The sequence below is a fragment of the Haliotis rubra genome, unplaced genomic scaffold (genome assembly GCF_003918875.1).
Source record: "Haliotis rubra isolate DU_JTF1 unplaced genomic scaffold, ASM391887v1 Scf39, whole genome shotgun sequence".
In the NCBI taxonomy this organism is placed as follows: Eukaryota; Metazoa; Mollusca; class Gastropoda; order Lepetellida; family Haliotidae; genus Haliotis; species Haliotis rubra.
The window spans coordinates 1,443,847-1,459,139 of record NW_025767068.1 but is presented as its reverse complement, the minus strand read 5'-3'; the positions used below and the strand labels follow the sequence as shown (position 1 = coordinate 1,459,139).

General features: G+C 41.8%; 2 protein-coding genes across 5 annotated transcripts in view; one reads left to right on the top strand and one right to left on the bottom strand.

The window, feature by feature from the left end:
- LOC124286701 (serine/threonine-protein kinase 31-like) overlaps positions 1-5,806 on the bottom strand; it is a 48,677-nt gene extending 42,871 nt beyond the window's left edge. For all 4 annotated transcript variants that reach the window (XM_046723118.1, XM_046723119.1, XM_046723120.1 and 1 more), the window contains exons 1-4: positions 5,677-5,806; positions 3,524-3,609; positions 2,997-3,107; positions 195-271 (exon numbers count right to left, since the gene is read on the bottom strand). In XM_046723118.1, the coding sequence (XP_046579074.1) occupies positions 195-271; positions 2,997-3,107; positions 3,524-3,609; positions 5,677-5,751 (349 nt within the window). In that variant the 5' untranslated portion in view covers positions 5,752-5,806. The remainder of the gene's footprint in view (positions 1-194; positions 272-2,996; positions 3,108-3,523; positions 3,610-5,676) is intronic.
- A 1,177-nt stretch (positions 5,807-6,983) lies between these two features.
- LOC124286716 lies at positions 6,984-11,744 on the top strand. Its single transcript, XM_046723141.1, has 6 exons — positions 6,984-7,217; positions 7,717-7,827; positions 8,021-8,102; positions 9,733-9,918; positions 10,675-10,775; positions 11,647-11,744. The coding sequence occupies exons 1-6, from the start codon at positions 7,053-7,055 to the stop codon at positions 11,701-11,703; spliced, it is 702 nt and encodes a 233-aa protein (XP_046579097.1). The 5' UTR covers positions 6,984-7,052; the 3' UTR covers positions 11,704-11,744.
- The last annotated feature ends 3,549 nt before the right edge of the window (positions 11,745-15,293 follow it).

The following is a 15,293-nucleotide window of genomic DNA, read 5'->3' as shown; positions in this document are numbered from 1 at the left end:
CCAACCAGATCCCAATTAGTCTTCTAGTCCTTGCCAAATTAGCCAATAAAATGATAATGTTTGTTTGTAATGGTGATAGCTGCGGCTGCCTTGATTTTACATGAAGTTTAAACCTTAGTTTACATCAACTCACTACTTGAGTCATGCTCACTTCTTGAACATGTGAAATACAACAAATGTTCCTGTGTCCTCACCCTGATCCGATTTCTGTCCGTACGGACCTTTTGACTTTGTGCCAGCATCGTCCTTGTTGAATCGGTCTGGTCCTGCTCTGCAACAGACCAAGTAGAACAAATCATGACGATACCATTCGTCCCCTTGATCCAATCAGATTTCGTAAACATGTCATATGTACTACAGTCTGTGAAACCTACCATAATTGCGGAATTTGGGCATTTCTACATTGAACATCATGAATGTCGTGAGGTGAGCTGAAAATTGAAAATTATTTCACTTCCATAGTGACCTGCATGCATGTGCCTGACAGTTCATACTACTGGGGATTAATGCTTGGCTTATAGAGATAGCCCTGACCATATGTACTGTAGTCACTCAACCTTCAACTCTAAGAATACTGCGAATATACTTAGTGTAGGTACTCTGTGTAGGACATAAACATGTGCCCACAAGGTCAATAGGTCTAATTACGTAGACAATATGAACACGCTATTCACGTCTATGTCACACTGATTGGATGCACACTGTGAAGGTCCGGGTTAGAATATTGATCTTCAGTAACCCATGCTTGTCGTAAGAGGCGACTTACGGGATCAGGTGGTCAGGCTCGCTGACTTGGTTGACACATTCATCGTTTCCCAATTTGCACAGATCGATGTTCATGCTGCTGATCACTGGATTGTCTGGTCCAGACTCAATTATTTACAGACCGCCGCCATATAGCTGGAATATTGCTGAATGCGGCGTAAAACATTGTTTGCTGTCAGGCGTGAGTTCCATCACTGTCAGTCTTGCAACTTTCCCATGTTTGCAGTTTCCAAAACATGCTACAAACATCCAATCAGTGAGTGAGTGAGTGAGTTTAGGTTTAGCCTGTGCTCTTGCATTACACGGCACGTAAGTCATCAGGGTCATTGTGGGTATAAAATGGTTCATTCCAGTTGCAACTGAACTGCACTCCTGTAAGTTGCAACATTTTTGAGTACTTGTATCTTTTATTACTTGCATGATCCTTCAACAATGTTGAAACATTACTATCCTGCAACTGACTTTTACATTGACAATGGCATCAGTCAGCCGGGTTTTGCAGGGGGACTTACACGCTCAATCAGGGATCGTATATACACTACACGCCAGAAGAAATGTTACCCTCCTACCTTTATGAATTACTGAAAAACTATCAAAGATATGTTAGAAGGTATTAGTTTACAAGAAAGCTTAACAACACAGCTTTATGCAAATCACGAAAAGAAATTCTCAAATGCATTCATATTTAGGTGAAATGCATCCTTTTCAGAAGAATTAAATTGTCCTATTTTCATCCATGTCGAAATAAACCAACAACAGTGATTTAGATGTCCAAAAGAAACGTAATAAAATTCTGCTTTGAGACAAAGATAAATCATTCCAAGTCGCCATTTATCAACTGTTAAAACAAGAAACAACTGTTGGAAATTGGAAAATAACCATTCCTATGATTACAGTCTTCTAAAACATTGCCAAAACGCAGCAATATTCAAGCAGTATTTGCATCATTTTCACATGTGGAATGAATCTATAGGGTATGAACAGAGACTAGAATGCATGATATGATCCACAAGTACAAGAAATATGCCACGATTAACAGCTGAAGAGAGAGAAAGAGCCATTGGGATGGAGCAGATGGGGTAGACATACAATGCTGCTCCCAACGCCCTCGGATGCCACCGTAGGACGGTTCTAAGACTTATTCAGGGCTTCAGTCAGACTGGGTCACCGTAGACAGACAAAGCAGTGCACGTCCACGCATCACAACGCCAGCTTAAGATAGGTACCTCCATCTCTAAGGCAGGAGGCACTTTTGGCGTTTAGTGTACATAAAAGGGTCTTATGAGTAATCAACATTTTTCAAAACACATACTAAACAAGGGTGATTTTGCAACATGTCTAAATGGGCAAGGTTTACAATGGAACTAATTTTAAGTTTGTTTTCAGCACGTTCATGTTTTCAGCATTTTACAAAATGGCAATCACATTTCCCACAGAATTCAGAAGATTGAAGTGTGTTTGTGTGCATGCTTTATATTCAACATTACAGTGAGGGTTGATGAGGAGGATAGTACCGACATCTCGTATCCAGGGGGTTACTGTGGCAAAGGTGAGGTGAGGTGAGGTGAAAATTGGGTTTAATGTCGTACCTGAGAATATTTCACTCATATGACAACGTGCATGCGTGTGTATGTGTATGTGTATGTGCGGCTGCTTGTACTAGCCCAGACTGAAGCTGGTTTTATAGTGCTAGCCCACTGAGATACCATGCCGCAGTGAAGCATGAATACCCCACTCAGACACATTATACTGACTCCGAGCCAACCAGTCCTTGTTGTACCCATTAATGCCGAGCGCCAGGCAGGGACCAACAAGTACCATATTTTAACGTCTTTTGGTATGACGCGGTCGGGGATCGAACCCGCGACCTTCCCCTCTCCGGGCAGACGCTCTAACCACTACACCACAGGAGGCGGTACTGTGGCAAAGCAATATTCCAGCTGACTGATGTCTGCAAATATGAAGCCTGGACCTCACTATCCAGTGACTGACACCATGAGCAAATATGATATGATATACATCATCAAACTCTGTGAATCTGACCAATCTTTACAGTTGTTTCTTAAGACAAGCATGGATCGCTGAAGATCAATTCTAATGCAGATCTTCACTCATTACAAATATCAGGTAACATCCCAAATATCAACCCAGAAGTATATGATACAGGAGACTGTTTCTGCAGATGAATCACTTCACAACATAAAAACATAACATATCCATATAACACATACTTCTTCCTTGGTTCAGCTTTCCTGACAACAACTTTGGTCCCATTAATATCAATATTCTGACACTCTGCAACTGCCTTTTCCGCATCTTCTTGGCATAAAAACTTTACATAGCTGAAAAACAAAACAAGAATTGATTTCATTACTAAACATACCAAACAAGCTAAACTGTCTACCAGCATATCTGTACTTGTATGATCAGTTCACCACAATCACAAAGTATGATTTCAATTATTAGTTTTCTTTCTGATACTTTCATAAAGCTGTTCAATTATACAATTAATCTATCTAGAAATCACCACAAAGACAAAACAGATATCACATGCTTACTCAAGTTACTGCCATTTCACTCAGCCAAAGCTGTCATTGAAAAGAGCATATGAAGTGATTTGATTGGTTGGAAACATTATATCACAGTGGCTTGACACATCCTTAATTAAAAGTCTCCTGTACTTAGTACTGTTTTCAAAACTAGTATCATGAATATCATACAGAATATTGTTAGCATGGTTAGTAGGAAGAACCCTTACGCCAGTTTCTTGCCATCTGTGTTGCTGTCACGGACAATGACTGCATGAACCTCTCCAAACTTTGTGAAGTACTTGGACACCTTTTTCTGTACAAGAAAACAAGGGAGAAACTTTGCACATATACAAACATAATGATAATTATGTGAGTATCTATCCATTGTACTGATAGTAAATATGAGTTCTTTATACAGTTCATATATTACACAGAGAATCTAACGTAATATGTCAAACTGTGCATCCATTCTGAAACTCAGAAGTCAGATTATGCTCATCTGTATTTTAGGCAGTTTGATGAAATCAAGGTTGTGCCTATAATATTATTTGGCACGATAAATCCTTAAAAAACAATAGTAATATGTTCTTCTGATACTACAAATAAGAACTACAACTCCATGCTTCTTAAGCTGGAAGGTCTCACTCAAAGCAAACAATGTGCAAAGAAAGTAACCTTGGAACCCAGGGGTACAGGTAGTTCCTGAGGTGCACACAATGATACTGAGATAGTCATTATAGTATCGTGAAGTCCAAGTATTGCAAGGAAGAACAAGCGTTGTATATAACTTTAACACCCTTTAATCTTCATGGTTCAAATACACTGACTTGTAAGTCTACGTGACGGCCGCACCGCTCCCTGGATCTAATGGTCGTCTGCTCGATACCGTGTAGTACGTCATACACATTAACCTATGACGTCACACATATTTGTGCTACGACACTACAGTCATCAAAGATGAGAAACGGGAACCAATGGCCACCATCAGCCACTGAAGAGATCAGCTACAGATATGGTTTAAATACACTTGTTATAAAGATGTTTTCCACTGACATGATTGACAACTTATGTAACAGCTATTATTTATATTCAGATAACCACATCATTACACTATTGGCAAATTCCACTCTTTATGATGCACAGTGAAATTACAGGGGGTATCCAGGTTGGGGCAGAGTTTGAATCTAATAAAATACATAAAGCATGCTGCAACCAAAACAACATGAGTATGTTTTGATTGTAACGTTGTTAACCTCCAAATAATACACTTACAAATACTGCAATGGGCAAACATAGATAGTGCGGTCCCTATGCACCTGTGTATGGAGCCATATTTTGTACTCTGCACACTGAATTTACTAATACTTAAATGCAAAGTATCAGATAACTGCACCATAACATCATATAGTGATGACCATGAACATGATGAAGAAACATAATTCAAAGGAAATACCATCTACTATATTTACAGTAATATCACGTCAGGGGACACCAGAAATTGGCTTCATACATTGTACCAATGTGGGGAATCGAACCTGGGTCTTCAGTGTGATGAGCGAACACTTTAACCATTAGGCTTCCCCACCACCCCCAATTTGTTCTGAACTTGACTGCTGCCATGGCTACTTCAATGCTACATTGACTCAAAGTTTCTTCAACTACTCTGTTTTCAGTGCAATTCACTGGTGATGTTATAGTTGTTTGGGGTGGTGGGTTAGTCTAGTGGTAGTCTAGTTTGCTTGTCATACCAAAGACCCAGCTTCCAATCCCCACTTGGATACAATGTGTAAATCCCATGTCTGGTTCCCCGTGGTGATATTGCTGGAATATTGGTAAACATGGCATAAAACCTTATTCACTGTAACAGATAGATAATACTTATCACCGTATAGAGGATGGAAAGACCTGCATCACTCACTGTATTTATATCATGGATTCTACAGTTAATTTTATTTAAAAATGGTATAACCTGTGAATACTACATATAGTCTGTGATTTCCACTGTCAAGAACTGATATATATGACCTGTCACCCCTAGTTCTCAAGGATAAGTTGACACCAAAATGGCGCGAAATGTCCATGTGATTAAAATTCTGGAAAATGACACTGCTGTAGAAGGCCATCACTCTCGAAGTATTTCTTGTCAAATTATTACTCAACAATTTAATAGACACATGCATGAACCCGAGGTATAATTCCCCTTACTGACAAAAGTTCACAATCAAAGAGAAAACATCAAAATTTATATTGAACATTTCATGTTTGTTGTGTCAGTTTCTGAAAACCGGTGTATTTTCATTTTGCAGATGGATTGACTGTCAACATATCGGCGAACTAAGCAATTTACTCAATGACCTCGTTTGTCTTGATACCAGCTTACCTGGTCAGTATCAAGCGGCAAGTTACCAACAAACACATCATATGTTTGAACCTGCCAAGACCTTTGATTCTGCATTTTCTTCTTATCACACAAACTTCGCTCGCAGAAAAATAACTCGTGCTTCCTGTTAGACCATGCGCATGCTCAGACATCGTCGAAACATCTACAGAAGCGGTCGTATAATCTAGCTGTTTGCATGCAGGGATTTCGTTTAACCCTGTTAACTTTTCGGACGCAAAACATAAAATATATATTGGTAATTGCTTGGATGACGATTCCCAGATAGCATTCAGACGTTGGCCCAATGTTGGCAATGGTTTTGCCAACATTGCCAACGTTGGGCCAACGTCCGAATGCTATCTGGGTTATAGTTAAAAAGGAGACAATATGTGTGGAATAAACTTTCACCAAATAATATCATAGGTATATCTCCTCCTCCGACGCTTTGTAGGGAAAAGGATATTGATTAGATCTACTTTAAATGACACTGATCTACTGATTAATACATGTATATAATTCCGATCAATACATTCGTCTCGTTTGAAGTAACTGCTGTAAATGTACCACCACCAATACCACATCAAACTGCTGATAGATAAATACTTCTCCTTTGACAATGACCACGGTGTAAGGACAGCAGAACAAAGGGATGTCATCCGTTTCATTGTGTGAGTGCTTTAGTTTGAAACGTTAGTTTGTTGCCATTAAAACATAGACATCGTGTGATCTCCATGACTTTTGACTGAACAACCACGCAGATATAAACAACAACGGCGCCGTGTCACCCGCCCACATATCCCCCCACCCCAATGTTTCTGTTAACGAAATCAAAGAATCCCCTATCCACCAAAAGATATGAGTGAGTGAGTGAGTATGGTATTACGCCGCTTTTAGCAATATTCCAGCAATATCACGGCGGGGAGACCAGAAATGGTCTTCACACATTGTACCCAATGTGGGGAATCGAACTCGGGTCTTCGGCGTGACGAGCAAACGCTTTAACCACGAGGCTACCCAACCGCCCCTAGTCTGTCTCACAGTCCCTGAACCACATTATGTTCCCTACTGCCAAGCCCTCTCTGCAGTGCTAAAGCCCTAAATAAAGCAAGTCTAGATTTCCTCAGGTTCTGAATCTCTGGTCTAACTGGGGCTCCTTTTCAAATTAAATGGGCTTGTTTGTTACAATCAAAATTATATATATTCAGAGACTAAGCATTAGTCTAAACCGCGTGCTGTACCCCACTAGTGCTGAATGACGCAGGAGTGACCACTAGATTTAATCAGTATGTGATTCACCAGCTGACCATCTACAGATAAACCCACCAACATTAAGAGCTTATAGCGGTACAGTTACTGTTACCTGTCAAGTGTTTGCTATGTGCGTCATCCTTTTGCTGGTCTGTCTGGTGGGCGTTGGTCAGTCGGCTACCCCTGCCCCACCCAAACCGTGCTGCACGGACCGGGAGTTCAAGGTCACGCTTGGAGAGGCGGGAGGGGCAATGTATAAAGTGAATGGACACTATGTTCAGAACTTCATACAGGTCAGTCGATCCTGCCAGCCATTTTATTCCGCGGCAAACCCCGTTGATATTGCTGTGAAATCGCTTATAAATAGTTTAGCACTCAGCGATATTTCCGCTTATATGACGGCTGTCTGTAGACAATCAAGTCTGGAGTAAACAGTTCAGTGGTTGACATTAAGAGCATCGGTGCACGCAGGATACAGCTACAACTGTACATCAAACAGGCCAGCTTGACCACCCTCATACGAGGAGGTAGGATGTAGCATAGGCTGCTGTAGACTAATTGTAAACCGGATCTTCACCTGTTTAGTGCGGAAATCTGCAAGCAATACCCATTTCCCCACCAGAATTCCCACGGAATGGCACGTTGTGTAGTTTTGATATTTAAGGTAATCATTTGTCCCATAACAAATAAGCAGAATATCGTGTCTTCGAAATATATTTGACATGTCTAGTTACACGAGGTAATATTACATGCATTACATGTTAACTACCGTACTATATATGTCTGGAATAGGGTTACAACGTCGTCTACTACGACTCCTACAACGAGATGATGGCCGTTGAAGCTGTTATCTTCTCGAATGGAACAAAAATCACCAGCCACCTCGTCCAAGACTATCCAAAGGTATGCACGCACTCAGACAATATACATGATATATATCCTGGATGTTCCACTTACAACGTTTGTCGATCCTTACGTGCAGCATTGCAACAATACGTGCAGAGAAAGGGGCGGAGATTTAGGTCATAACTCTGTTACACGTGAGTAGCTGCCTTAACATGACTGTCATTTTACTATGAAAATGTATGCATTTCAGAAATCCCAGTATCTTATCACCAAAGACGGCACGTGTACCCGCTACGCCATGACACGGACATTCCGGAAACCGTGCATACCCGGTAAGACGCCAGTGTGAACTTGGGCGGAACACTGAGTGCCCTATATCTGAACACAACATGGACATATGAAACCAGTGTGATGTTGTCACACCCAATTGGATCCTTAATTATACACGGAATTATTGTGTATAATTTGGGAAAGATATTTTGGATATAAAGAATAGATTGGCCCTGGTTCCTCACTGACGTAAACAAATAAGACAAGGCCTGGCAAGTGGGGAGGGGGAACTCGTCCTGGTGTAGGCAAGGTGTTCCGGGTATTTCTGTTATGTTTGTTAACTATTTCAATAATGTTATTATATTTCAATATTGTTGTCATTAATTTACACAAAAAAGTGCATGAATTGATCTGAATGAAACAATATTTAATATTTTATGGGTGTGGGTAACCGCAAAATACACTACGTCTTCCCTGATACTGTACCCCACTTGTTCCCTGATACTATATCCCACTTGTTCCCTGATACTATATCCTACTTGTTCCCTGATCCTACTTGTTCCCTGATACTATATCCCACTTGTTCCCTGATACTGTACCCAACTTGTTCCCTGATACTATATCCTACTTGTTCCCTGATACTTCACCCTACTTTTTCCCTGATACTACACCCTACTTGTTCCCTGATACTACACCCTAGTTGTTCCCTGATACTTCACCCTACATGTTCCCTAATACTGCACCCTACATGTTCCCTGATACTGCACCCTACATGTTCCCTAATACTGTACCCTACATGTTCCCTGATACTGCACCCTACATGTTCCCTGATACTGCACTCTACTTGTTCCCTGATACTGTACCCTACTTGTTCCCTGATACTGCACCCTACATGTTCCCTGATACTGCAGCCTACTTATTCCCTAATACTGCAGCCCACTTGTTCCATTATACTGTACCCTACTTGTTCCCTGATACTGAAGCCTACTTGTTCCCTGATACTGCAGCCTACTTGTTTCCTGATACTGCAGCCTACTTGTATCACTGCAGCCTACTTGTTCCCTGATACTGCAGCCTACTTATTCCCTAATACTGCACCCTACTTGTTCCCTGATACTGTACCCTACTTGTTCCCTGATACTGTACCCTACTTGTTCCCTGATACTGCACCCTACTTGTTCCCTGATACTGCACCCTATTTTATTCCCTAATACTGCACCCTACTTGTTTCCTGATACTACACCCTACATGTTCCCTGATACTGCACCCTACATGTTCCCTGATAGTGCACCCTATTTATTCCCTAATACTGCACCCTACTTGTTTTCTGATCTGATACTACACCCTACATGTTCCCTGATACTGCACCCTACATGTTCCCTGATACTGCACCCTATTTATTCCCTAATACTGCACCCTACTTGTTCCCTGATACTGCACCCTACTTGTTCCCTGATACTGCAGCCTACTTGTTCGCTGATACTGCAGCCTACTTGTTCCCTGATACTACAGCCTACTTGTTCGCTGATACTGCAGCCAACCTGTTCCCTGATACTGCACCCTGCTTGTTACATGATACTGCAGCCTACTTGTTCCCTGATACTGTACTCTACCTGTTTCCTGATACAGCACCTCCTTGTTCCCTTACTATATCCGAGCGGTATATTATGCAGCTGCCCGTGTGTGTTCCAGATGACTCCGAGTTCGACGGCTACTCCTACATGGGCTACGGGACGGAGGAGCTGCCCCTGGTCAGCTGGAGGTACCGGCAACCCGGGACCGACCACATCATCAAGCTGACTGTCACCAAGGAAGGCTGTGTCCCTATCATCGAGAATATATTCGGACACTACCAGATCACGAACATCAGTGAACCTGGTAGCCTTCAAATCAATATGAATATTTACAAAACTCGAGGGTATCAATGAATATTGCAAATAGAACAAAACGCACATTGTGAAAGAGAATGGGGTTAAGTCGCAGTCATCAGTTGTCCGTGTTTATCACAGCGGCTGGTAGTGTGGTTGGTCCAGTGGCTGACATGTCACCTGCACCAGCATCCTATTTGTTGAGTCGTCACTGTCAAGCAGCAGAGTACTTGGGACTCCTCCCCATCTGACACGGTGGGATTAGCATTTTCATGTCATATCAAAGACTTGAGAATTATTTTCACTGTCCTCCTTTGTAATATCTGAGGGGAGTTGTTAAAAGCAGCAATAAATCATACTCTATTGATTGATTGATGATTGAAGATTGAAACCAAGCTAGTCTGGCTCAGGAAAGCCAGTGATTGGCAGCGTCAAATCTATCCGCCAGGGGTAAGATGAGTGAGCGAGTGAGTTTGGTTTTACGCCGCCTTTAGCAATATTCTAGCAATATCACGGCTTCACACTTTGTACCCACGTGGGGAATCGAACCCGGGTCTTTGGCGTGACGAGTGAACGCTTTAACCATTAGGCTACCCCACCGCCCTGGGTAAGATGGTGCCAGAATGTTGCATGAAGGTTACAGTAACCGACCAATCCCCGTCATGCCGACTCCGGGGGTTGGGATCAAAATCTGTCCAGGAATATCCGCACGGGTGAATGAGTATGCTCCTGTGACCCACGTGTCAGCTGTGGTTCCTTGTTTCAGTCGTTGCCAATACCATGTTCCTAATGGTGGGATTCCAACCTTCCATCGGTAACCGTGACGCTTTCAAAATCCCCTCCGGGTGTACCAGCTCCACTGACACGGTAAGACGTATGTCGTTACACACATCGTGGCTTTGATTGCCTCAGATATACAAAAAAAACATTAACTCTGTGAATATTTATATAATTGTAATATAAATTAATATAATAAATTAATATAATAATAATTTTTTATATAATGTTGGGAAAATAAGAGATTCTAATGTTTTATGTGTAAACCAGGGATAATCTACAACATTATATAGTCTCCCTGGTAAAACGCATGTAACTTCTTATTATTTTTATGAATGTATTTTGGGCCAGTGGCCTATTACTGAATAAATGTCTGTCTGTCTGTCTGTCTAATATAAATTAAATGATGACATGGTAACGTCGCGGCCACGCCAAACTTTGGTTAAGAACTGATGGTTAGGGAATTGTGGACCCCACCATCGATTTCAACAGTTAATAGTATAGAAATGTATTTCTGTAATTTGGGCCGCATTCCTAAAAATATTATTTTATTCAAACCATGACTCCGTTTTTTAACCGTACACTAACCAACAGCAGGAAATCATGATTTGCATATTTGTCCCGGGACGGGCATTAATCTAACGATTCACCAAAGAACGAGATGCACGTATACCAAAGGTACAGCGAACATATTTCACGTACGTCACTCAGAGGTGGTCTAACAGTAAAATCATGAATATCTATTGAAAAACGCTTATCAAAAAAATGTTGTTTAAACCTTTAGGCACAAGGGTTCATTAAATGTCAACCATGTTTGAAACAGGTTAGATCAATGCGATGCTTAATTTAGAAATTGTTAGTTAAGCCAATCTGCTTCTTATTGTCACTATGCTTTCATGGAATCTTTTCATTCGTCTACTGCGAGTTTTACTTGTATGTTTGAAAGAATATCTTATTGCAGATTCCACAACCTGTTGGTCGCTCTCTTCGTGGTGTTCACGCTCTGTTCGCCAACTAAATCCGTCGGCTTGTACCTTTACATAAAGCGCTCTGAAGTAATCGTGGAGTTTGTTGTGTTTTGTTTGGGCGACAACCGGAGACACGTTCAACCGGAGACAGGTTATAGCCATGTCGAAGGTTCGAAGGTACGAGGCAGGTACTATCATTACAGACTTTGTTGGTAAGGTATGAAACCAACATAGGTTAGTATGTGAACCGAGCAGCTAGATACATGTAAACAGCATGTGAGTTATATGGTGTTGTGTACTGCCTATTGTAGGATGGATGCAGAACCCGACCAGGTTCTCCATGTTTGTTACTGTGCTGATACTCAGAATGAATGGACTCACGTAGGATGCAAATCTACTCTGGGTCTAAGTCGGGGGTGACGACATAGGGTTGCCAGTTATAGTGCATTTGTGTATTCTAATGTTACACAGGGATTGAGTGAGTTGAGTTTAATGCCGCTTTTAACAATCCGAAGTGAAGGTGGTCTCAGACGTTCACTACTTGTGTGAAACCAAGGAGCGCCGGCATGATGCTGACAAACCTGGGAACATGATCTGCGTAAATCGTTGTGATGGGAGGCAACTCTGACCAGAGAATTACCTCCCCCTGGAGGACTGGCAGACTACCTGCGCCCCAGACATTGGGATATATCTGTAGTACATCGTATACAATATACATAAGCCTGTTATTATGTATATACTGAACCGCAAAAGAAACGTCACCTTTCAAAACCCAATGCAAAATTTTGTTCTTACAATGTGGTGTTTTTATTATGATTGCGCCGTTTTGTTAACGTGTTTTTCAATCCGAATTGACAGTTATTACCAACATCAGTGTGTTTTCTGATGAACAAGCATAGCGACCAAACGCATCTAAAAAGGCAGATGTGGTAAAAGGTTCCGTATGACATTCTTGAAAATGAAAATGCACGTGCATATCGTGATAACACTACCAACGAAAGCGAGTCCCAAACTCGCCTGAAATCATTTTTGTTTTGACACAATCGCCATGCTACGACTTACCAGAGATCAGAGGAACCAAGTCTTGGGACCATTGCAAGTTGGCCAGACTGCACGGAGGGTAGCCAATCATTTTAATGTTCATGTTAGGACAATCTACCGACTGCAGGAGCGGTGTCAGGCCATTAACAGCATTTAAGACCGTGGGCGACGTTCAGTAACCTCACAACGTCAAGACCGACAGACTGTGCGCAACCATCTGCAGGATTGCTTCCCTAGAGCGACGGAAACAGCACGCCAGACCATTTGAACTCACAACAGACCCAATAGTGCTGATACAGTGGGTCGACGTTTGCGCACAAGAAACCTCTGCTGTCACAGGCCATATCGTGGTCCTGTCCTCACCGCTCGTCACAGCCAAAACCGACTGCAATGGGCAACTCAGCATCGAAATTGGCGTTATCGACAATTGGAGAACTGTGCCTTTTTCGCATTAAAGCCGATATTGTGTTTCGACAGTCGATGGCAGAGTGAGCGTATGGCGAAGGCGTGGGGAACGGTTTTCAAATGAGTGTATTGTTGTTGATGTGCAATTGATCTGAACCAGAGAGTTGGCCCCATGGGGTTCCAGAATCTCGGTCTAGGACAAAGAAATGACGTGACAGCTGCTCGCTATATTGACCAGATCATAAGATCCAATGTTGTATCACATTTTGGACGTCACAGAAATCACATCTTCCAACAAGACAACGCTCGTGCCCACACTGCCAGAGCATTGGACTTCCTAAGACAACATGGCATCCAAACCCTACAATGGCCTGCACTCAGCCCGAAGTCCAACAGAACACCTTTGGGACGAGATTAACAGAAGACTGAATGACCTCCAACCAAGGCCGACAACTGCGGCTGGACTCGATCATTCATTTTGCAGAGTATGGACCCAAGTGCCTATGGCCTTCATCAACCGGCTAATTCATTCCATGTACAGACGATGCAACGCTTTCATCAATGCCCATGGTGGCCACACACGATACTGACTTTGGGGTATCTTAATGGTACCATGATTCCCGTAAATTTGTTAGCCATAATAGTCAAGTTTGAACTGAATCCTCCGTTTTGATTGTTAGTTACAGTGAAGTAAAGTGTGTACTTTAAGAAACCTCTATCGGTATGACGTCTCTTTTGCCGTTCAGTATATATTGCCATTGTTATATTCTGTATTGATGTGGTATCAGGATGCTCTGAATGTAATACTAGTTTTAAGAAAATATAACGGTTGTTTGAAATTTCCGAGAGCAAGAGGTATACATGACTATGAGAATGATGCTACCACCCACGAATATAGGAGTCGAATTGTCACACGCATGAAGTGTGATTCCAGGCACCATACTTCATTGTTGACGTAAGTTGGATATATATAAGGGAAATAAATAAGGGTTTCTTCACAAGGTATGGTTTGCTCTGTGGGTGAAATTCTTGGAATAAATATATGAAACTGCGGGGAGTGAAGCGATTGATGTTTGCTTGTGAAAACATACAAAGTAAACTCCATGAGACCTAACCTGAGCACAAAACGCTCGTGATGATTATCAATGTCAGAACAAGATTCAAACATAACAATGTCGACATAATCTAAAAACTACCACAATCGATGATGTGCAGGTGGAAATGACATTGATCAATCAGAGACATTGAGAGACACATCTAAATCTGTAAATGACATTGATCATTCAGAGATATTGAGAGACACATCTAAATCTGTAAATGACATTGATCAATCAGAGACATTGAGAGACACATCTCAATCTGTAAATGATCATTGATCATGGATTAACTTGATACTTGTAACAGTATGTGGATTAAAATACCTGATTTGCTTAACTATTGGAATTATGCATCAGACTACTTGGATTAAAATGCCTGATATGTATTGTCTTGCCTACCCTTCATTCAGTAAAATGGACTGTTCCAACTACCCACATTACCTAATTATAAACTCATCCAAGCATCCGATGCTTAATCTCCTTGATTTATGTACATCTCAATCTTTAATTCCATCTCACTGGCCTCCTGTACGTACTATATATTTTGTTCGTTATCATATTCTGTCCTTCACCTGATGAAGGGACAAGAAGTAGCCCAGAAACGTCGTGTTGTAGACGATGAAGTAGATGTAAATCCACACCATACTGTCTGCCATCCAAGCATGATCACCCAAATCACCTAATTCTACTGTGTTACCTTGTGGGGAGAAATTAGGTGATCTGGGAGGACACTGTCAGCATAATGTAAATATACAATCCAAAATGGCTTCGCTGGTCTCCATCCAAAGTAGAAACCTCGTCGAAGTAGACGGCTATGTCATTGCAAGTGCTATGTCATTGCCTATACAGTTTCTGATCGCCAGGCTAGTGATCCAGCGAGCTGGAGGTGACGGGATGGAGCCCACCTGTGAGCGGGTGTAAAACCTTGGAGTCAACTTTGTGTGCAGACTCTTTCCGTGTTGTCACAACCCCTAGTGTACAGTACACAACCCTGTGCACTTAAAAGAACCCACGAATCCGTTGGTATATGACCAGATGGTGGCCACATGAATACGTGCAAACACCTAGTTGCGGGTACAGCAACGTGCAGTAAAACT

Excerpts from the sequence above, each read along its gene's own strand:
- LOC124286716 (XM_046723141.1), top strand. The coding sequence starts at position 7,053 with ATGTGCGTCATCCTTTTGCTGGTCTGTCTGGTGGGCGTTGGTCAGTCG. Across the intron at positions 7,218-7,716 it reads ATGTTCAGAACTTCATACAG|GGTTACAACGTCGTCTACTA; the intron begins GTCAGTCGATCC and ends TGTCTGGAATAG. Across the intron at positions 8,103-9,732 it reads CCGGAAACCGTGCATACCCG|ATGACTCCGAGTTCGACGGC; the intron begins GTAAGACGCCAG and ends TGTGTGTTCCAG.